This window comes from Rhipicephalus sanguineus, chromosome 4 (assembly GCF_013339695.2).
Source record: "Rhipicephalus sanguineus isolate Rsan-2018 chromosome 4, BIME_Rsan_1.4, whole genome shotgun sequence".
In the NCBI taxonomy this organism is placed as follows: Eukaryota; Metazoa; Arthropoda; class Arachnida; order Ixodida; family Ixodidae; genus Rhipicephalus; species Rhipicephalus sanguineus.
The window spans coordinates 47,101,238-47,125,671 of record NC_051179.1 but is presented as its reverse complement, the minus strand read 5'-3'; the positions used below and the strand labels follow the sequence as shown (position 1 = coordinate 47,125,671).

The following is a 24,434-nucleotide window of genomic DNA, read 5'->3' as shown; positions in this document are numbered from 1 at the left end:
CCCCAAAAATGCAGTGCCGAGGCTGCGATGTCAGCTAGCGTACTCCCGTACAACGGTCCAGAAGGAGGAGAGTGGCCCTACACTCCGTTGAAATGGTCTGTAAGCGCCCCCCCCCCCCTCTAAACAAAAGAAAAAAAAAAGAAAGTCAGGCTTCCGAAGAACACAACAGAGCAAAGGCTTAGTTCCCCATCTCTCAGGGGAGCTGGCAACCCTGCTTCACAACTCTGGCAGCGCCACTTTGTGTCCTTGATGTGTCTTCTCTTGTCCTCGGCTTCTTTGCTCTGTAGTACCTAAAGTCCCTAGGTTTTTCCCCGTGCTTAGGGAAAAATCTAAGGACTTTAGTAGTACCTGGCTGTAGTGCCACATTCCTTTAGTGGTGGCGGTTCGAGGATAGGAAAAGACGGAGGGAGCAGGGCACGCAGGCCTCCGCGTCCTTACGGGGAGGGGGAAGAAAAAAAAATGAAACAAGAAAGAGGAAAGCAGGGGGGACAGCTGGTGAGAGATGCCGTAGTGCAGAGCTCCAGAAATTTCGACCACCTGGGTTTCTTTACCGTGCACCTAAACGGGTTTCTTTGCCCTGCACGGGCCTCTGGCATTTCCACTTCCAAGGAAATCCCGGCCACGTTTCCAAGGAAACGTGGCCGGGATTCGACCCCGCTACCTTCGGGTCAGCAGCCGAGCACCACAGTCACAAGACCACAGCGGCGGCCGTGCGGGGCAGCAGCTGTTCTCATCAGAAAAGGGAAGGGAGGGGGGTGCCCGGCTACACAGGGATTCGAACCCATTCCTCACGTCATTACCCGATCTCTCCACTTGCCAACTTTTCCCTTCACCATCATTTTTTGTTTGTTTGTTTGAGGGGAGGGGGATATAAATTTCGTAATTCCGATTGAAGTTCACTACCGAAAACATTGAAACACAAGGCACAGAAAATGAAGCTGTAGTAATCGCGCGTAGACCAGACAAAACACGGCAATAAGAGCTAAAACATTCAAAGATGAAAACACGGTTTAAAATGATCACTTTCGCAGCACACGCGCGACCATCATCAAGGAGCAGGAGCGCTGTGACGGGAGATATCGATAGTATATGGCCTAGCTTTCTCTGAATCACAGCCCAGACCACCAAGTTACGATAGTTTTTTTTTTTCTCTCTCTCTCTTTTAAGCAAACCTGGCTTAATATACGACAAATGCGGTAATGCCGTACCGCCTAGGTCGGCATGTAGCTTTCTTCTCATTTTTTTTCGTAACCGCGCGAGTCTCCCATTGCGTACGGTAACGTGATGATATTATCAAAGTGCCTAATTAAGGTCTTGAAGGAAAGAAGATGGCTTTTAAGGGCTCGTTTTTCTTTATTAAACACAATATTAATGAGAACTAACAGACAATAATGCCAAGGAAAGTATAGGAGATGTTACTTGTAATAATTGGAACATGAAAGTAAAGTGGACGAAAAGATAACTTGCCGCCGGCAGGGACCGAACCTGCGACCTTCGAATAACGCGTCCGATGCTCTACCACTGAGCTACGGCGGCGGTCATCTCCCCGTCCACTTTATAGGGTATATATGTACATTTAAACTTAGAAGTGTTAGTCAGCGCCGATCGCAGCCATGGCGGCGATCGGCGCTGACTAACATTACAAGTAACATCTCCTATACTTTCCTTGGCATTATTGTCTGTTCTCATTAGTTAAGGTCTTGCAGATTAAAAGAAAAAGCTACGTGCCGACCATGACGGAACGTTATTTCCGTACCTAACGTACAGTAAACCGGCACTGCTAAAGCAGCCTCATTTGCGTATGTTTTACTGCTACTACGCGAGCTAGCAGTTTCCCCAAATTGTAAACATGACCAGAATCTAGCAGCACTTTTTTTTTCTTACAATCAGTAGTAGCAACTATGGTAGTTGTTTGAGTAAGCACGCTTATTTCTCTAATCAACGGTGGAGCGGCACGGCGCAGCGCTACACCGTTGCGCAGCGTCGTCGTGAAGCGGGTCGCGGGATCGAATCCCGGCCGAATTAGCGATGGAGGCGAAAATGCTCGAGGCCCGTGTACTTAGGTTTAGGTGCACGTTAAAGAACCCCAGGTGGTCGAAATTTCCGGAGCCTTCCAATACGGCGTCCCTCTTAATCATATCGCGATTTTGGACGTTAAACCCCAACAATTATTCCTATTATTATTACAGTTCCGGCTGTACGCACGATTGAAGAGGTGCGCGTAGCGCCGAGTTACGGCAGTGACTAGGCGAAACCTGTGGGAGTACACTGGCGCAGCTGCCGTTTATTCTAGCCGGGAGGCAAAACCTCGTGTCACTATTTCCCGCAGGTGCCTGAACCGATGGTCTGTTTGAGGCCAGTACGTTGCTGTGCAATCTCGCATGGGCGACCTCTCAAGGAAGAGATCTTGTCAGTACGCTATTATTGTATTATCGTGGTTTTGGGACGTTAAACCCCGTCAATTACAATTGATTATTGTGAAGCGGGAAAGGAGAGGCCATCATGTCGAGATACGGGCGCTCAAAACACCGAGCACCAGGCCGGGTGGCCCCGGGTCTGGCGCACGGTCACCATGTGCTAAATAAAACATGACTGTGAAACAAAAGCTCCGTATTCCCGTATCGGCGTCCAGATTTCATTCAACCTGGAGATCAGGTCAGTATCGATATGTTGCTCGAATCCTAACGTCAAACCCCCTTCAGAAATGATCCATATACGAGAGGCGGGAAAGGCTTTGTTTCAAATGGCGACGTTAGCTGCATTTTGTTCACCGTCTTTTCTTCTTTTTTATGCATTTGAGGTGCGCTCTTCCACCTTCGCTGGTATGTGGAGGGGTGAAAATGCACTTAGAACGAGAGAGAGAGAGAGCGAAAAAACAAGTTTTCTGCTTTCTACGAACGAGTGTTCGGCAGGACACTTTCTGACAGAAAAGCCAACCTGCGAACATTTTAAGAAATGTTTCACTGCGGTCGTCGTTCCACGTTTCCCGGTATTTGAAAAGCGCGACCCGACAACGCGCACGGATGACAAAAAACAGGCTGGAAGCAGGAGAGGAGGGGGGGGGGTGAAGCAGCGAGCGCGGCAGATGCGAAGGCCACACAGGTGCGTTCGTTCTTCAGCCGTGCTTGGGCGCCGAAAAACGTGAGGGACATTGCGAACATGGCCGTTTCGTTACATTCCACGGAAGAAACACAAGCTGTCACACGGACAGCTTTAACTGCGGTTGTGTTTAACCGTCGCTTACAGGATTAAGCGCAGTTGAAGGAGTAGTGACACGATTTTGAGGCACCCCAAAAGGTACATTTTTCGTTTCCATGATATGCACTATCAACGCTCTCCACACACCGCGGCCAGACAACACTTATAAAATATTTTACTTTGATTTTAAAGTTTTCGTCGCCCAGCATCTGCAAGCAAACACCACCACAATGGACATTTATCAAGGCGAGCCAACACGGTTCACTAGGCTTGCGAATTCTGCGCCCTGCATGCAGCTTAAAGGGATACTGAACAAAAATTTGAAAAAGCTACGAAAACACTTGCATTCGACTAAGACGACACGACTGTTCCTATAAACAGCGTTTATTTCGCGTAATTTCGAGCAGATGGCCGTATTTTTAGTGGATTGTGAGAGCGCGGCGACTGCACGCCAGTGCGCTTGTCGACGGCCGTGACGTCGAATGCTCCAGCAAGAGGGGGGCAACCGGCACGCTCTCTCCTGCCCTGCCACTTCCCTTTCTCCACCTCTCCTCTCCAGAACACCTTCCCGACCGTGAGAACACGTTTTGAGAGAGACGCGCGGCTATGGCGCGGCAGCGGGTGGCGCTTGCGATGTCGATTGGTAAGCGATTTTGCAGCGAGCACACTTGGCCAGTCAGTATCCGCCGAGTTTCGCGTCACTTCCTCTCTAGTTCGCGGCGCGACCGCTAGACGCGCCAATTTGCGAAAAATGCAATAAATTCATTATTTTCTGCTAGTCTCTGGCTGAAATGAAGGTTGTTTCAACAAATTTCAGCACCCAATCTTTGAATTGGGCCATTTATCTCGGCGGTGAAAATTTTGTTCAGTATCCTTTTAAATCGCAGAAATCGCTGTCGGGAGTAGCTGGACGACAATTCACTCATCGTTGGTTAAGTGAACCAGAATGACAGAGCTGGTGCTAGTAATTCGTGAGTTGCAGGCTTCCGGTGACGTCAGACTTGCGTTGACATGTCACTTCGAAGCTGCCCCTCGATACCGAAACCTTTTTTTTTTTTTAAGATAGCAGTATTAAAAATATATTCAATGCATTCCGAATCACTACGACACTGTTTTTAGGGTTCTCGTGACCCGTTTTTTATTTAGAGCAACAAGCCGAAAATATTTAAATTTCGCGTCAGTACTCGTTTAACGCGAACGCGGCTTGCAGTCATCTATCTCTGTGGTCGGCAAGAAGGTACCCCCGGCAAATTTCGTGGTGCGAGAGAGGACTTCCACACCTGCGCAGCAGAGTATTTCGCGAGAAAATTCGAAAGAACCGCTCCTCCTTCGAGTGCATATTCGGTGACTAGAATGTGTGGTTGAAGGAAAGGAAAAAGGCACTAGGTCCGTTCGATTCACCTGCACCATCAGAACCAGTTCACAAGGTGCTGCACCCTACCGTTCGATTCACCGGTGCAGCCTAGCGCCCTCTGCACACCGCCGTTCGTTTCAAAAAGTGCAGGAGAGGTGCAGCCTTGGTTCACGTTTTTTCTCGCATTTTCCTGCACCTCTGTTGGTGGTGGTGCCAGTAAAGTGCCGGCGTGGTTCAGCCGTTCAGTCAGTTCAGCGCATCGGAAGCAGACGGTTGGAACAGCCGACGATGGCGGTGCGAGTTAATATCGACGGCGTGGAAACCCTCCTGACACCCGTCCTTAGCGACGACGGGAGCCGGATTGCACAGGGCAATGGCTTTGCATACAGAGTACCAGGTAGGCATGCATCTGTTTTGTCTGCTCGGTAAATTTTGGCTAATTATTTATAGCGCTTGGGATATAGAGGTCGATAAATATGTGAACGTTTCGAGCGCTAATTAAGGCTGGATGCTAGTGCGCTGCTTGCTGCGCGGTCCTGTAATGGGAATCTCGCATTTTAGGCACCACGATCTCTGTGCATCACTCGTGTGGGCTGGCATTTGTTAACACAAAGCTTTAAAAACGTGAACTGCGACGCGTTGTGTACATTGTATTGTTGGATTTGTATAATGCTGCTGCGGGCACGTTGAAAAGTTTTCATGGCCACCTTTATGCAAGTTAACCCTGAAATCTCTCACAAGCACGTGTACGCTCATCTTGTCGCCTAACAGTTTTGCCGTTGTCTTCTGTCGTCTTAGTTTTCCTAAAATTTGCTAGCCTTTCTAATAGTCCTACTCTACCTTCTGTAGAATTTTTTTAGGACCTCAATAGTTTGTACTTGTAGATATTCGCAATCTTCACAATGTTGTTTATGAAATGGATGTTCATTGTGTTCTAAAAACCGGAATTCTCCATGACCACAGTGCTTTTTTCTGAACAAAATAATGCTTGTAAGTTTGAAGCAGTTCAGTTGCCCTAAGTTTAGTTCGCAGTAATATAAGTAAGTGTTCAAAGAGAGTAAAATATAACGTCATTTTAATATTCTGCGTTTTTCATGCACATCTGTGGCTTCATCATTCCCTAGAAGATGCACGATTTTGTCAAATTAAATGTCGTTATGCGACCTTTTAATCAGCAACAAGACCTTCCTGAAGCATGACTCTTGCTACATTTTTTTTTATAGATGGAACAGTCGTCACTCTTGTTGTCCAAGACGATGTGACAGACGAACAAAGCCCCTATGAGCATGAGGACAGCCCAAGGGAACTTGTTTCCGACATGTCACCTGTGGCACCCAGCCAGAATAACAGTGACAACCCAATATCTCCTGAACCGGAGCTGTGGACCGGACCCAAAACAAGATTTTTAATTCAAAAGTATAAGGAGCTGAAGGACCTTGTTGGCAAGAAGGGTGGTTTTCGGCAAGTGTTATATGGAGTAACCGTGAAATACCCCAAATATCAATACATGTTCTTTCTAACACATGCCAAGCCTTTATTTTTGTGATCATTAAAGCTTTGCGTACATTTCTTTCAGCACAAAAAAGGCCCTGTGGCAAGTACTTGCTGACATTATATCAAAGGAATTTGAGGCTCCATGTAGCCCTCTACAAGTGCAAAATAAATGGAAGAGCCTCGAGCGCGCCTACAAACGCACCAAAACAAAAAATAACTCGTCAGGCAACGGAAGGGTCTCTTGCGAATTTGAAGAGTGAGTACAGGTCATATTCAACTATTCATCAACACACTAGCAATATTTTTTCTTTCTAGAGAACTGAGTGATGTTCTTGAGAAAGAGCATCACATCACCCCGACAGTGCTGATTGCCCCAGGAAGGGTGATTGAAAAGAACAGGTAAAGTTATTGTACATGAAATGTAAATATTTCATATTTACAGTTACATTTTGTTTCAGGGACAGCCTCGACGCAGGTGATCAAAATGACTCTCCGCCATCAAGTGAGCTTGACACAGCAGGTGCAGAACCAGAACGTGCACACGAAGAAGTGGCTGAAGCCGGGCCATCAAGCCAGCCACAGAAAAAAAAAAGGAAAAGGGTGGATGGCACTCCGCTCCAAGCTCTGCTCGAAGAGTTCAAGGAAAGCCGCAGAGAAAGAGAGGCACGGTTCAGTGCCAAAATGAGCCTGCTAGAACGCCTTGTCACTGCCGTTGAGAGTCAGTGTGGAAAAAATGGTGAATAAATTGAGCAACAAAAAATCGTTTTCTTCTTTTATTAGACAACAATGCACTCCACTCTTAAACATCACAAATTCATGAAATCCTCACTTAGGCACTAACAATGCTTTTGAGCAATGGCCTTTCTCAAACATTCACTGTATGCAGCCAAACTTCGGTCCGTTACATCATTCTCATCATCATTTCCAACTTCTTCAAACTCTGCAGTTTCCTGGAGCTCAATGAAGAAATCCCTCTCTTCGTTGCACATGTTGTGCAACACACAAGCACCCATTATTATAAGGCAGCACTGTTTGACTGTAGCAGCGTCAACAAAGTAAAGCCTACGAAACCTTTGTTTCAGATGGCCAAAGGCATTCTCAATGGCAGACCTCTGTTGAGAATGACACTTGTTATAGCGCTTCTTCCATACTGGAAAGGTCTGCTCATTATCCCGGTATGGCGTCAACAACCACGGAAGCAAGGGGTATGCGGAGTCTCCAAGCAGGTAACTGTCTGCGCACTTTGTCTGGGCTACCTCGAAGAAAGGGCCTTCACGAAGCACCCTGGCATCGTGTGCAGATCCAGGAAATCCAACTAAAACGTCAATGAACTTGTTCCTGTCATTGCATATTCCCTGGAGCACCACAGATGGAAATTTCTTGCGGTTGAAGTACGAATGCGATGACTCCTCCGGCTTTTTAATCTCTATATGGCAACCGTCCACACAGCCTATGGTGTTGCGCGGGCCTTTACCTTCGCTCCTTACCAAAAAGCCAGTCTTGATCCGTTCTTGCTCATGACTGTCTGGCCAAGAAATGACTTCTTCGCTTATGCTGTTTAAAAAGTCCAATACGCGCTCAATGCACGTGTGAACTGACGACTCGGATACATCAAATCTGTCAGCAAGGGAGTACATACTCGACTGGCTACCGAGGTAGCTCAGCACTACCAGGCAAGTCTTATCGGCACTGATCCGTGGGCGACCACCAGCAGAATCGGGGAAGAACGAGGACGTCTGGTAGCGGGCAACGAGATCCCTGAACGTCTCGCGTGACAGCCTAAACATCCGTTTAAACTCGAAACCAAAGTACCGGTCAACAACGTCCTCACAATACCTTGGTATGCGATTTCTGTCCAATCTCGCTGATTTCATCGCTATTGTAGCGACTAAGTCGTCGTACTCTTCGTCACTGTCAGAATCCATCAGCTCCATGGCGACTTGCACGACAGTTGAAATCAGGCCAGAGTTCATCTTCATACAGAAAAGCGACAGGTAGGAGAATGATAATTCACACACGAAGAGAGCACACAAAATGAGGGACGTACACCTTGCACCATGTGCCTCGCACAACCCGCGCGCTCATTTGGAACAGCAGAAGACTTGGCACAACAACTGCACTTCGGCATTCGATTCTGCGTGGCGCTGCTATCCGGTTGGGACGGCACTTCTGCGGCACTGCTGAACTAGCCGCGCACCCGTCGCGAACCTCTCGGGAACTGCTGTGAACCGGTTCAGAGTGGTGCAGGTGAATCGAACGGACCTACTATTTTCTGCAACCCTTGCGGGAGCACGGCTCAGCGCGGTGACTAGACACGAACAATGCGAACGGCCACCCCCCCCCCCCATTGACGTCACCGTGGCCGCCATCTTTGCGAACCAACTGGTTGGTACGCGGGTGAACTCTTGCTCGATCGCGCGGAGCAAGAAATGGTGACATCAGATTAGTTCCGGTGGCCCCTCCAACCCTTTGTTTAAACAGGGAGAGCATAAAAGAACGCGCCGAGAGGGAACGACTGGGTGTCCTCCGCTGAAATGACACTCCAATGAGATAAAAAAAAGTCCCGGTGGCCGCCATAGACTCGTTTGTTTGTTTCCGCCAACTAGTTAGTGTCCGCGATGGAAAAAAATAAATGAAGTTTAAAAAGGCAACTCATTCGATATTACGCCGCTGCCGCGAATTTACGCCAGCAGGAAAGAAGAATCCACAAAGTTTCTGCAATAACAAGCCTTCACTTGCCCGGCTCATCTCGGCCGCACCGATGGCACCATCTATACCAGGGGTCTCAAACACGCGGCCCGCGGCTTCGCACGGAATAAGATGTTTGTAACTTTGCGAGACAGTCCAGATATGAGTCATTCTGGAAATACGTATCGATATGTTTGACGAAATGTGGCGCCAAATCCCCTTCAGAAATGATGCACACGCTAACAAATTATATATATATATATATATATATATATATATGGGAAATGCGTTCTTTCAAATGGCAGCGTTAGGGCGTTAGGTGACATGGTACTTCTCATAAAAAACAGCCAAAAAGACAAGAGTACCTGTAGAAGAAGGACAGAGACCTTCTACTGTGTCCTTTTACCGGTCATGTCTTTCGCGCTGTTTTTAGGTGAAGCGAGTCGTACGAACTCGCCCAAGCAACAACTTTAGTTAAGTGGCACGTTCAAAACTACCCCCCCCCCCCTGCAACCTTCTTCACTGTCCCGACCTTTGCGGGAATAAATTTTGCGGCGGTGGCCCGCTAGCTGAGGTGAGTCGAGACCCCTGATCTATGCGGCCTTTCACGTTTACGGTGTCCGGCTCCACGCTAACACAAGGAAGTTTGCGGCAGACTAAAACTGTCTAATACCGTACCGTATACGGCACGCTATTACCGTAACTCGCTAGAACGTGTTAACGTTTAAATCTGATTGAATATGCCATTTATACAGTGAGCGCGCCTTTCGCCTCGGAACATGCTAAACCAACACGCCCAGTTATCCGTCCTAGCGATATAGTGGCTGCGACCAGCAGAAAGGGGGGGGGGGGGAGGGGGGAGAGAGAGAGGGAGGACCCAAGGTTGAGACCTCGTTGCGATGCGGAACTCACGGCACAAGCGAGGCGCGCCGGCAACAACAGAAGCCAGGCGGTAGCGCGTTTTTTTTTTGTTCGTTTGTTTTTGTTTTTTATATTTATCTATTTTTTCCGCGTGCCACCCGCATTCGTGACCAACATCACTCCCTATCTACCGGAAAAAAGACAAAAACAAAAAATAAGCCCACATATGCAACGCTTCAAAGCACACCACCTGATCCCACTTAAAGAGAGAGTAAAGATGAGGAGGAGGGGGATCCATAGTTGCCGCAGCTGCGATTATTACCAGCGAGGATCACGCGGCGCCAGAGAAATATGAGAATAAAAAGCGATTCATCAAAACCCTGCAAGGTGGGCGTTTGCAAAAGCTGTGATGTGCAAGTGAATTCGTCTCGTGCACAAACGAGGGGGGAGGGGAGGGGGGTGGCACCAACCACGCCAGCTGCGCAAGACAATGCTCATGCAAGCCACGAGGTTTTGGGAGGAGTTGCGCATACTGACCTATACTCGCATCAAGTTAAAAAAAAAAAAAAACGCGGCGCAGAGAACGGAGGTGACGATATAGACGCAGCTAAAATCATGGACGAATGAAAATTCGCATTACCGCACGCTACAAATAAACAAATGTGTAATGCTCCACACCACGTGATCACCAACTTCGGTAAAAAAAAAAAAGAATGCGTGACAATACCACGAGATGATTATGGGGCACACAGTCGCCGGTGACTTTCGAATAATTAAGACCGTCCGGAGTTTTTTTTTTTTTTTTTGATAACGTGAACCTAAACAGCCCGCCATCGAAATGTGGACGCCGCAGCATCAGGGTATCGAACCCGCGTCCTCGCGCTTTTAGCGGCGCAGCACCTTAGACGCTAAGCTTTCACAGAATGTATCGTGTATCAACACAGCGCGGTAACGAAACCAATTATCATTAGATAACTTAAGTGCGTCCGGCATTCGCAGTGGAGTTAGCGGAATACGGGACGACCGTAACGACATCCATAGGCGTGCGCACAGGGGGGGGGGGGGGGGGGGGGGGGGGGGCAGGGGGGGCGCAAAATATGCCCCATACATTGACCCCCCTTCGCCCCCCCCCCCCCCTATGGAGAACCCTGCGCACGCCTATGACGACATCCATGATCCCCCTCGTGAAGCTTCGTTCAGCAACAGTTGCACATTTTGCGTTTGTGTGTGCTCGACAAGCGTTCTTGCCGAAAACAGGTCTAGAAAAGCAACGTGTTCACGATTACGCCGCTACCACCGAAAATATGCACTAGCAGCGAAGTAGCATACGTTTTCTTGAGGACACGCAACCAAACTTCGACGAGGCTTAGCGCAACAAAGAAACTACGCAGACAAGAGAAAACACGTCGTTGCCTTGAGCCAAACCTAAAGATAAGCAGTATCAACAAGCCCATCAGCCTGCCTTGATGATTCATCTATTATATGCCTATCGCGCCACATTGTTGAGCTCGTCTTATAATAGCGCGGTCGTCGTATCTCGCAGATGCGTTTATTTTTTTCTAGGATCAACTGCGCGCGCGCGATGGATGACTCCTCATCCATCGCCACGTCACCCACGACAGCGTGGCAAAAAAAAAAAAAAAAAAAAGAAAGAGCGCAGCACGCGTCTGGAAGACAACGTGGTTGTGTGACGCAACACCCACGTGCCACACTCGCTCGCTGCGCGTCAATCAGCGCTGTCGTCACGAGGCGACGCGGCGCACATTTAGCGAGCTCCGTTCGAGTGAAAAGTTCAGCGCTCGAAGCCGCACTTGTCACCACACAAGCACAACAACAAACATCGTCGGACTCTCCCAACGCCCCCTAACTTCTTAGGTGCTGAATCTCCTGTTAAAAAATAATAAATCGCACTTTCACCGCAATGGCGAAACAATGAACGCGATAGCAACGAATTGGAATGTCATAGAAAGTAAGGCTAGCTAAGCACATAGCTGGGAAAACAAGGCGCCAAAAGACGAAGGAAACACGGTACACTGGACGAGCGCTGTGCAGCGCTCGTCCAGTGTACCGCGTTTCCTTCGTCCTCGTCTTTTGGCGCTGCGATCCGATCTCACGTAGATCTACAAAACGCTAGGGTTCTCTGACGTGCATCTAAGTACACGGGCCTCTAGCATGCCGTCTCCATCGAAACGCGGCCGGGATTCGATCCCGCGCCCTACGGGTCAGCAGTAAAGCCCCATAACCACTAAACAACCGTGACGGGTGCGTACAAGGGTAGGTGCAGTCTAATGATATCTGTCGAAATATCGCAGGCAACCGTGCCCTTTCTATCAAATTTCGCAGTTGCTGCCCGAGCGACGCAGCCCGCCCCCTTCATGCTCCTTCGCCCGACGAAGCCGGCCAGCGCATTGATCTTATCGATTTGGACTTTATACAGAACGTGACGGCGACGCCGACGGCAAAATGTGCCTCGAGTGTCCGCATAATTGTAATCTCAATAAAACAATATTCCACTCAGTATATTCCACACCATTACGATGACCTCATTGGCATCCTTTTTCAAAGGGGGCGGTGACAACTTGTCCTATAGCAGGTGTGCTACTGCATCCATTGCAGTCTACCATTCTGGCTATGTGACTTCCCTTCTTCAAACAGGCCTCTATCTCTAATTTCTCATGCCCACAATGTCAGTTCTGTTAAGTAATTGCCAGCTTTTAGTTTTCTTCAAATTAAGCACTCAAAACGCAACTTCGTTATCTTTGATGCAAATCAATTAGCACACTCCCCATTAGCTTCGACTACCCTCGTGTCTGAATGAAAGGCGTGCACCGTTCATTGAGCAGAGGCAGCACATGAAGAACTTAAAACGACAAAGCTGGGCTAGTTGGTAAGGATTCATCCTAAAAGAAGGTAAGGCATGCAAACATGGACACAAGCGAACAAGACAACACAGATGGCGTTTGCGCTGTATTGTCATCTTCCCTTGGGTCCGTATTTGCACGCCTTACATTCCTTTATATGAAGAGTGGAGTTGTGAGTGTACTGAAATCCTAGGATAAGGGCAGGTTCAGGCATGCTACAACTACTGTCATCTCTGCCTCCTGGTCTAACAGTAACAATAACAAGACGCAGAGATGGTTGGTGGACAGCTGATGGATAGCCTTCACACTACAACAAAAATCAAACAGATTCGGCTTAAGCGGATCACAATTTGTTGTTCCCATAATGTACGGAACGTGGTCAATATAGGTAAAGCTTACTATGACTGCAGGATGAAATATCACCAAGAAAAATGACAGCCATACCTAATGATCCCATACAGAAAGCTGACCAGTGTGCAGTCACTTAATACAAACGTATCCTGTGCAAATATCTTACTCAAAAATTTTTTTAATGTTCCAGCTAATAACATTACCTCCACTGCTAAGTCAGCCCTGATATAACAGTGATAAAACAAGCTTGTTGAAAATACCTTTATCCTTTTGTAAGTCCTAGTAACGCCTGCATTTCTGCAATACCATAATAAATAGAATCCTATATAAAACAGTACATGTTCCTGTATGCAATGCAGGGTTATTGGTACAAGTTTGGGAATACGGGCACAAGTGTTATGGAACACATGCAAGCACTGAAACGCGCCAAACTACTATCACTGACGCCGCAGTTTATTGGGTCTAAAAGTAGACTATAAGCGCAAGTCCCCAAAGACTGCAAAGTCGATTATGAAACACACAATACACAACGTAGCACGCCTCAAAAGGAAAATCAAGGTGATACGGCAAACTTCACATTCTTTCCAGGGAAGTAATGGCAGCAACAAAGTCCCATAAACTCAATTCCAGACAGTACAGTTGGGATGAGCAAACACACAGCCCCAACCTGAGCATGCATGTGCAAATGCAAGTGAAAAAAAAAAAATCGAAAAGTAAAATTGCGTAGACGAGACGACCATAGAGATGGTTATCTGCCGTCGCACAGCCTTGAAATTGCGCGGTGGTCTCCAACCTTGGCCACATGACGCAAGGCATATTCCTCCGACCGTTACATAAGCCTACAAGCACTTGGAATATTTCCAGCTGAAACTTTGCACGCAAGCAGAGGTGGGATTACTGCCGTGTGTGTCTTCGAAGCAAAATATTTAGACGAAATGCACACAGAATCACAGGAAGTTTCAATCAAAACCATTCTCAAGTGCACAACACATTCTAATTACAGATGGTCAGAAAGGCAATGAAAGGTGCAACCTACTGATGGTGACAATGACATTGTGCAGCATGTTGTGGAGTAAGGAGCAGTGATGGCCTTTGCAGACTCTTACCAATGTGCATTGAAACACCTACCCGTGTGCAAGAGGGTCACAAACAATTTTTACATATTGGCCTCCACAGTTTCATGCAGCGAGTGAACACATTAAAGGTAGTTTTCTCTATATCAAATCTTCCGCAACCTCCTTTCAAGTTGCATTAAGATGCACACCACCTACCATGTACATTTACGATTTGTAATGTTAAAGGGACACTAAAGGCAAATATTAAGTCGACACTAATTGTTGAAATAGCGGTCCAGAAACGTCTTAGTGCTACTTTTTGTGCTAAGGAAGTGCTTATTTTGAAATAAAATCACGTTTTAGAGGTCCGCATCGCACTAGCGCACTTCAAATCACTCGCCTGAAAGCGGTCTCTCTCACGTCACTGTTGCTGTGCCCAGCGTTGCCCGCCTTTACTGCACGGCGGCATGCACCATTCGGGCATCCGGCAACATCACATGCATGTGGCATTTTGTCAAACTTTCTGTCTGAGCGACTTTCACGAGCGCGCAAAACACACACGGCAGTACGCAATACCAAAACTACCACTGAGACATGACCGTGTGAGCGAAGCAGGGTGCCGGGCGAAGCGCGGTTCAGTGAATACGGAACCTTTGAACCACGCGCGCCGTTCTCCATGGCAATGCCAAAAAGTTTCTTTTTTCCATGAATCAAACAGAAATGAACACGTAGCAGTTTATTACGTCTCTTGATGCAAGGAAGGTTCTTTATTGCAGCTAGATTGATTACGAGTGATTAATTATAGTCGGACTCCCTTACGTCATCGGGATCATTTCCAAAATGTCCCGCTCGTGGCGCTCATCGTGTGATACATTTAGCTTTGTTTCTCAGTAAGCAGGGCACTGCTGTTGATAATATTGCCGTTTTAGACGTTGTCATACATTGAGCTTTCACTCTGACATAAAGTGTTATTTGCCTTTAGTGTCCCTTTAAGATTCAAATGGTTGCCGCCGCGAGACTGCTGGCCACCTACATTCACATTTACAAATACAGACTTGTAAACGGAACTTCTTGAAGAGTGCTTGAAGAGAACGAGCAGTACCAGTGCTGGCACCTGTTGACACCACATGTCTAAATGATTCTCATGAACTTTTACGAGCCGGCAGCAGCCTAAAAGCATCTAACCTTCCGCAGCAGAGACCATTGCTAAGGGATGAATGAAGGGGAGTCAATCCAGGGCATAGCCATATAAAGTCAACAGATAATGAAGACAAGAAAAGCACAGGGGTTGTTATTTGCAGTTTCAAATTGAAGCGCAGCAATCGAAGCGTGCTTGATCACTGTGCTTTCAAGAATCCGTGAAGTGACAAAGCAAGCTGTGTTGACACACAAGCTGCGCAAAAAGATCAGCCTAGAATAGTAAAGCGCAGCTCTGTCAAGTTCTGGCAAACGCTGCAGACAACATTCGCAGGACACGCAGCGCACCAAAGTGACATCACACATTAATTCCTAATGCTTCCCTCTATCAGCCCTTTCAGCACCTAATTCCCAGTAAAGTCGATTTAAACCATGAGTTGAGACACTACTTGCCATTTCAAACACCCTATATTGTACATATGGCAAATAAAGCCTATGTGCACACAATTTTCCCTACTAAGATGTACTGAACTTGCCTGTTAAACAACTCTTGTGAGAAGAGTGGAAAGTGAGACTGGCCAAATGCGTCAAAGGGGCATGTCTGCGTGATCACAGCATTGACGGAGGAATAGACTTTTTGTTTGAAGTGAAGTGAAGTGCTTTATTTTTCTTTACACAAACACACTTATACAATTACCTGGACCGATAGCCAAGTAAGGCTAGTTTCCGGTCCAGTGTTTAAAAATTAAACAGACAGGCCAATTACAGCTTTAGAGAAAAATTACAGTTTAGAGAAACAGAAGCTTTAGAGAAATAGTCGCAAAGTTGTTTCATCCAGAGAACAATTTTCCCTAGCAACAATTCAATGCTGACTAGGCACATCTGCAAAAGCAAAGAATCACAGCCACTGCGATAGGGGAATGTGAAACGGGAACGCAAGGTTATCACACGCAATGCGACCGCATATCTTGTAAGAATACCTTATATCCTGTAATCATAGTCAATATCTTTTATCCTGAATATAAAACAACTCAGCTATTGCCTTATTTGGTCGCACTTTTTCTGAAGCTTATCCGTTTCTTGCTACGTGCTTTCCCACTTTTTATCAAGTATAATGACTGCAGGCTCCTACTTTCCGCTTCAGAAACCACATGCAAATAAACGAACAATTACAAGGAGGTACAGGAGTTACGGGACTATGAAAAAGTGAACAGCCGTAGACAAACAAGAGAAACCTCAGCCTGGATGGAGCCAATGTTTCAGCCAAAGAACTTGCCTCTGCAAAGGTACAGTACTCTTCGGTTGAATGCGACATCAAAAATTTTTGTATAACGAGGGGCACGCACAATTGTTCAAGATAACCGCGCCATGTCGCAATAAATCTGGCCGCTAAAGGTAGCATAGGCTCTGATCTAAGTGTTCAGAGTCAAAATTACGTCAATATGACGTGAACTGAAGACTTTAGAATGACGAGTTTCAATCCGTGAGTACTGTACACTTCCTGCTACATGAATAACTTCAGTATCCATCATTACTTACTGCACTTTTCGAAGAGCTACAAGAAGGGCTAAAGTTAGGTGGAACCGGTGTTGAGAATGAGTGAACATCACATGCAGCAATACTTGATAAGGGCCATGTGATATTTAATCTATATTGAAGAGTTGGATATTGATAATACAATTAGGGTGACCACTGTCCAGTGTCCCACAAGAGATACACATGTATTCAGAAATATCCCGCGTTTAACACCATATGATTATTGTTTGGCAACGCCGTGAGCTCAGGTGCACCTGATAATCATCTTTGAGGATGTGTAACATGTACGCAAGTTGACGATTCCCGTGTTACATGTGTAAGTGCTGCTTGAGTCACTGACGAAGCATTAAAAAAGTATACACAGCACTGAAAAGGAATACTTTTATGAACACAGTTGAGGCTCACTTCTCTTACGATGCGAACTTATCTTTCCCATAATCTCCAATGACATTCAGCAAAACAAATGATGCCTAACTTCGACTGGGTAGCGCAAAAAACATGGACACAAAAGATAGAGACGTAGACAGCACAAGCGCTATGCTGTCTATGCTCTATAAGTAGCGCTTGTGCTGTCTACATCTCTATCTTTTGTGTCCGTGTTTTATGCACTACCCAGTCCCCCCCCCCAAAGTTATGCGTCTTTACCAACCTGCCCAACTTGCCGCAAATAATGCCTAACCAACCCTCACTTCTTCAGTTTACAATGCCATGTAGCTGCCGCCTCAAAAAGCCATCTAGTGCATAGGTGAGCCGTGTTCAACTAAAACCACAACCCCCTTAGCATGTTCCTGTTTTGTTTTTATTTGGTCACCAGTGAATGGTACATAATCTGTTAACGTGTTCGAGGAACTCGTGGCCTGATATCATAATCCAATTTAAAAGGAAAAAGGCAAGAGAATTTCTTGTGCAGTCACTTCTAAGCTTCTTGAAGCCAAGTGGTCAAAATTTTACCTATGGCTCCTACCCAAATTTCTCAGCCGTCGGATCAGCTGTTTCGCTTTTCTCACAACGCAAGAAAAAAGGTCTTCTGGAATAACGAAAAATTCCTTGCGATAAGCTCTACTCTACAAATATGTTTTCAGAGATCTGTAACCACGGAAATGGACTATCCTGAAGGTTTAACAAAAATACTTTAGATTGAAGGATCTCTTTCTGCTCTGATTAAGACTTTACAGGCAGATGTCTACTTCAATCCAATAAATGTAGCACCCAGCACCATTTCTGGCATACAGCTGCAGCGTACGCATCGGAACTAAATACAGGCTCACTGTTCGAGAAAACGTGTTACCAAAACACTATACCAACATTGCAGCGGAAAGTGCGGTTAAAAGCTAAACTAAGGTTAAACCTCACCTACCTACTCCCTGAACAAGCACACATGCTTGGCGCCACTACGCAATGTTCCGTTTATGGCAGGTGTTTGCATCCCCAATGCAGCCACGCATGCAACGTGCAAGCAACGTGAGGGAGGTGCTACGGACACAATACACCATGAGTGCAAACCAAAGTGCCCGTCCGTAACACCATGCACAAATGGTGACACAGATGCTAACAATGTTCCGTGAAGCTTTCTACGAGTGACCTGTACGTTCTGAATTGACAACTGCGGGTGATGTCCCATGGCAGTACAAAAATTGTTACGGAGTTCTGCATTAACTTTTAATGGAGTACCAATATCTAATTTCTCATTTATATATCTCTCTGGTTCTAAATGAATGGAGTAGCTCTCCACATCCTCAAAAAAACACTACCAAGTTACAGTGTACCCTAAATAATTTTCTTAATCATTCCTAGGAAACCAGTCTCGGTGATAAGAGGTGGGCGTGTCAAAGTACCACAACATGTTAGTCCGTTTCTATGTTCCATAACACAGCCAGAACAACCATTACGCTTCCTACAGTACGACTTCAGCAAACCTCGCCACGAGCGATGCAGTCATATTCGCACCTGCCATTCAGTGAAATGTGTCCTGTAAGTGTTTCCGATGAAGTAATGATGCTTAATTGAAGGGACACTAAAGTGAAAGACTATCTTGTATTACTAAATTACCATTCCACAACATTAAAATCGCCCCTCTTGCAAGAAGAAGACACCTGGTAAACAAGAAAACACGCAAAAGGAAAATACAGCTGGTGACGCCACCTTGAGATTCTTGCCCCCACTTGCCATAGCGTTGCACGCTTATACCGTAGTTAAATATAAGTTAAAGCAGCTAAATCTTTATATTTTCATTCGTGAAGCTGAGTGTCACGCGACCCGTTTCGTAGCCGAAAACCATCGACAGCTTCCCCCGTGTAAGAGGTGCTGACTAAACTTGGCGGTAACAGTAATTCACTCCGGTTAACTGACGTCAGCGTGCCCGTGTAACTACGGTATTAGATACCGCCTCCTGGGGCCTACACAACTGTTGGTAGAAATTAATTACACCATGTTCTAAAGGAGCCAGGGGGGCCAGGGGTTATAATATGGCATGTTCCAGGAAACTATCAGGCCAATGCAGCCAAAAATAGTAAAAGAATACTTTGCAATCCATGACGTCACACTGACATTCACAAGTTAAGAAGTGTCAGCGCCATGTTCATAAGTGAGAATTTTTCTCTTCCAATTATGATTTTGTCCTCTGCGATGGCGAAGTTAACGACATCCGAATTCCAGCAAAACTAATTTTCAGTCTGAACCGATTGAGTGATTCACTTTAGTGCCCCTAAACATTTCAAAACTGCACCACAAGTAATGAACTACGCCCCCATTTGACTCCCTAGGATAGTATGAAGTGCCGCGAAAGACTGGTACACAAGCACTTTGGAACTCTGTCCTAATAGGAATGCACCTGCCATGTCATGAACATTGAAACCACATCCTTGAGCTCATCAGCATAGCCATAATCACTGAACCACTGCGGCATGTTATTCTTCTCAAGCGTCATCCACTAAAACGTACTATAAGCACGTAAACTTTTATTCAACTTGAAACTATCATTCCCTGAAGTGCAAGAAGCGAGTCGTATAGGTTCTACAACCTTGACGACATGTTTCAGTGATCTGGCCCGTACTAGCATCACTTGTCTGGGCACATATGCTCAATGCTCAGGTGGTTTTTGACTTCTGAGCCACACGAAAATCCTGCCAATGGGCTGGGATTACAGAACAGCTTTAACTCTTTCACGACTGTGTAATTACAACAAAACTGCTTAGCCTGAGATCAAAAGGAAAGGGGGCTCACATTGGTTGGATCCTAGCAGTGGGATTGACAAGCGACGCATCCCTGAACTGCCCCATAAAATTTTCTCAATGAAGGTATACACAATGTTACCCTCCTCAGCACTACCTACCCTCACTGTTGCCCTCCCTAAACACAGCAACAGAGCGGCAAGGACTACTGTCATCACGACGCAAGCACGCAAGCATGGCAGCTACGCATTTGTTCTGAGCGCGGTGAAATAAGGACTACTTCTCTTCTTGAGACTCATAGAACAATCGAGCCAAGGGAATGTTTGCTACAGTATCAGCCAAATTCTTTTTGTGATGGACCACACACAAGTGCAGGCAAGCTGTGAAACATATGAAAAGCACATGCAATATGGCAGCTACGTAATTTAAGTCTGTGAGCCTTCTTTGATACATAAGAATTTTTAAGATGTTGGTTGTGCATAACATCAAATGAACATTTGCAGTACCCATATCAACAACCATCAAAGCCAATGCAATTAGCCCGCATGCAATGTACAGGAAATGCCGCCACAAAGCACACATGCTTAACAACTGCGACAAAATGTTTCCGCCAATCCACAACACCTGGGGCCGTATTCCGAGAGGATCGCTTCAGGCGACAGTGTCACTTGGTGTGACGTAGAACGATCAATCCAAATGTCTAAAGTGACTACTTGACCACCTTTCCCCAAACATCAAATCAGAGTGCATTGAAAGCGTGATACCCAAAAGCAATCGTCTTGGAACATGGTCCCTGTATCACTGATCGCATTTCGCAGTTTCTACTGCAGCAGATGCACAAGGGCAGTACCATTTGGGAGTGTTAAAAGGAAACGGAGTGGCTAGTCACGTGTGGCTGTGAACAGCAGAGCGAAAAGAAAGTGGGCTCCATAAGACAAGACAGAAAACTCAAAAGAATGCTAGTCACATCAAAATGAAGCTGCTTCACTGCATGTATTGGAGATTTGCACCATCACGTCTTCACGAATGAATGAAAATTCCGCACAGCATGTCCCGACAGCTATTACATTACATTTGACATTGTACAGCAACCACAACCAGATGCCATTCAACAGTGAATGTGCTACCATATGTTTTGCGTACACTGTGGAATGCGTGCCTTTCATGCGAAACTGTTACTGCATGCAACAGGCCTTGCCTGAGGACTACCCCGTTTACACGAGAGGTCAGACGCCTCCAAGCTGACGCAATATGTTTGCCACATTTGCACTCTGCTGGGGTTGTTGACCAGTTCCACATGCCATCTGCTAAAGTTCAGAGCTTTCCCGGTGACGGCAACTTTTAATGCTCCCACAAAATGTCTCAGACTTCAGCCGCTGACATTACTGAAAAGCAACGGGGTGAAGCTGCAAAATAATGTCGATAATGCTACACATAATTAGGCTGAGAGCATATTAGGAGGCAGTGCACGTGAGCTACATGTTGAGGGAGCACCGCTCATATCGCCACATTCTTATACACCAACAGAAGCACCTAAGTGTATTAGTTTTAACAAACTTCTCATTCACTTTTCACACGAATGTCAACAAACCATAGCAAAGAGCTTGTCAAAGGCAACTCAAGTAAGCTACCCCAGAGTTGGAGGAAGCAAGCACACTGCACACAAGAACTGTTCACAACTGCTGTTGGCAATGGAATGCACCATGGGATAAAGATGCTCCCCTAGCCCTGAAATACCGACAACCGAAACACCAGGAACAAAGCAATAGGCGAGGGACGGTTAGCCGATAAGCAACATAAGCTATCTAAAAAAATGCTCAAAATACTGACCCTGACTCCATTGTTGAAAGTACACGATGTCATGTCTTGGTTGAAAGTAAGGGTTGAAATAGTTTTCCATCAGTCAGCAAGGTGTAGCAAGACTACAGAGCTTCCCGAGCAGCAACTTCCTAGGCTGCCTAGACAAAGGGACCCCCTCTCCTCTAACAAGATTAAGGATAACAGCAAGATTAAGGATAACAAGAGGAGGGAGGGGGCTGTCTCGCAGTGCTCAGTTGGCGCATCGAACAAGAAATGACTCACGCCTGCCGAAGACAAAAACACCCTCCACAACCAACAAGATTAAGCACACCCTCGTTGCAAAGTACGAAAAAGGAGGAGAGATCTTTCTCACTTCCGATAAGATTTGGAGATCGACCCTCCGCAGGAATGCCAGAACAGACGCCTTCGACGGTCCCAACGAGCACGAAATGCGAGCCTTCAAATCGGGACAGTGGCCTGCATAAACGAACAGCGAGGATCCCACAGCTGCAACCTATCTCGAATGTCCATTCAAGGAACGGCAGCTGGAGATATCGTGAATGACATACACTGGCCAGGTACGGATGACATCTTATCAAGAGAGTCTTTTTTGGAATGCAGATATTTCTTTTTTTGTTATCTCTCTCTCACTCTGCAAGCCTCCAGCCTCAAGTTTGTGCTACATGCAAAGTTATCACAGGCTTTCCTCTTCTTTTAACCCCCACTCTGCAACCTTTACTGGGCTCCAAACATGTGCAAAAGAACAAAGGGAGAGAATGACGCAAGTACCCAATGCCTGTTTCATACATGCGACGAAAGGCCATCGCAATGGCTTTTTTTGCACAAGCATACCTGCTGATCTGCTGCACACGGGATAAACATTCTTTGCCCGCTCAAGGGCATGTGGAAACCATTGTAATGATAACAAAACAAAACAAAAAAAAGAGGCACTATATGCTTACATGTTCAGACAAAGCTACGATGGGCTGCAGTACAGACACCTGCCTCAGTGGAATCGCAAGTCTTTACGAGAACCAATCTATATAAAAAAAGGCCTATATATAAGAACATGTGCTCGAAGCAGTATGACAAAGCATGAATCCTGTAGTTCGAACAGCCGGTTCAAAATGAACCAGTGAACACATTGTTTTTTGATAATTACATTACCAATTAGCTGCAAATATGGCCAGTTAGCATAAATGCAGTTTTAGTAACATGGAGGGCGAAATGTGCTTTGTGATACTAGCAGAAGCAGTACTATAGTACACGTGCCATCAAGCTCAAGTTGTGCTATGAGCCACAGTCTGTGCAGTTCGACGGCAGCGAGTTAACCGACAGCTGGAGCTCTGCATTAAAAACGACGAGCAGCCAGCCTCGTCGATGTTGCAGGAGTTCAAACCACAATCTGGAACGATGGCTGTCAGTCGATGGCCGATGACAGTCAACAAGCTGTCACATTTCCACAGGGAGTCTACTCCAATACTACAGGATGGATCTCAACGGCAGTGCGCCTAGCAGATGGACATCTCTGAGAAACTCATCTCGAAGTACCTGTTCCAACCCGTGTGTATGTGTAGTAAAAGTGCATGCGGTTAGTCTGTTCAAGTGTGTGGCTGGAAACTAGAGGTGTCTGAACGAGGTGTCACAGTCACAACTGAAAGCACGAGACAGTTTCGGAGTTACCGAAGCACCACAGGCCACAGACCCGTTGACAAGCACGAACTGAAACTCGGCTCAGATGCGTTTCAGGGCTCTGGGTGCCAGCTCCGAGACAACGCCGACAAGCTCGCGACGCAATGGCGCAATCATTGATACAACAGCGTAGCCGGGGGTGCGTATGCCGGGTCTGATCGCCTCGACCGCGGCTTCCACAGCTCTCAAACCGCGATCGCAGTTCTTGTTTCTTAAGGACGCTGGCAAGGCACACGCCCCCCCCCCCCCTTTTCTTCCGCGAGTTTTGCACGCGTGACGTGAGCACTACCTCGTCTCCCGCGAGAGAGGCGTCCGCTGACCCAAATATTTGGGCCAGCGAAATCGCAGTCAGGGTCACCGAGCGTCCGCAAAATTCCGATCGCCGTGGGTCGGTCGGTCGCGTCGGCCGTGAACCAGCGCTTTTTCCGAGGCACGACACCGTGCGCGAAGTCTTCACCAAGACGTCTCGCGCGAGTTACACACGAGTGAAACAATTTTGAGAGGCGCCGCACGGTTTTGGCGGCCCCGCGAAAGCAGCTGTTAAGACGCCGACGTTGGCAGCGAAAACGCTCGGGCGTTTCGAAAGTGGTCGTCAAATATCGCCGGCGTCTACACAATTCACACCGTCTCAAGATCGGACGGCGCCACTTTAAGGTCGGGGCGGCACTGAGATGATTAATCGAGAGAAAAAAAAAAAGTCACGCTCAAAGCGGCGACGTCGGGTCATGCGCCTAGGCCTAAAAAGTCGACGGCCCCTGCGAGCGTCGCCGCCGAGCAAGGGGGGAAAAATATCGCTGAGTTTTAGGGTTAAAAAAAAACACAAGTGAGCCAAAGTCAAACCTTTGGTCGACTCGTCCACACACTGCGGGTAGATCCGGTGCCCAAATCCGCGAAAAGGATACGTGTGAGGTCCTCTTGACTGCTGCGCTATGTTTGGCGAAACCCCAGGGTATTTTGACTTCTGAGGTAGGCTCATTGCGAAGCGAGACAGGGATGAATTGGGGTCCTCATAGGTGGCGAGCGATGCCTCATACGGGTCGTTGCCGGTCACACACTCATAAAATAACCACTCTACGTCCTAGAGTAGACATCAGAGCTTCGATGTAATATCCACACAAGCTAGAATTAATTATTTTAGCCCTCAGATTGGATGGGATTTTACATCAGAGTGAACAATATGGCTGCCTTCGGCGCGTACCCACCGCAAGACGACGTATTTTTTCAACTTCCTGTGCGT

General features: G+C 46.8%; 2 protein-coding genes across 3 annotated transcripts in view; both read right to left on the bottom strand.

Moving 5' to 3' along the window:
* Window positions 1-24,429, bottom strand: part of LOC119389906 (eukaryotic translation initiation factor 4 gamma 1) — a 126,998-nt gene extending 102,569 nt beyond the window's left edge. The window contains exon 1 of one of the 2 annotated variants that reach the window (XM_037657331.2): window positions 24,038-24,429. In XM_037657331.2, coding sequence (XP_037513259.1) covers window positions 24,038-24,173 — 136 coding nt within the window. In that variant the 5' untranslated portion in view covers window positions 24,174-24,429. The remainder of the gene's footprint in view (window positions 1-24,037) is intronic. The other variant, XM_037657332.2, reaches the window with a different exon arrangement.
* Window positions 6,272-8,096, bottom strand: LOC119389908 (putative nuclease HARBI1). The gene has a single exon (XM_037657338.2). The coding sequence runs from the start codon at window positions 8,023-8,025 to the stop codon at window positions 6,883-6,885; it is 1,143 nt and encodes a 380-aa protein (XP_037513266.1). The 5' UTR covers window positions 8,026-8,096; the 3' UTR covers window positions 6,272-6,882.
* Window positions 24,430-24,434: the final 5 nt, after the last annotated feature.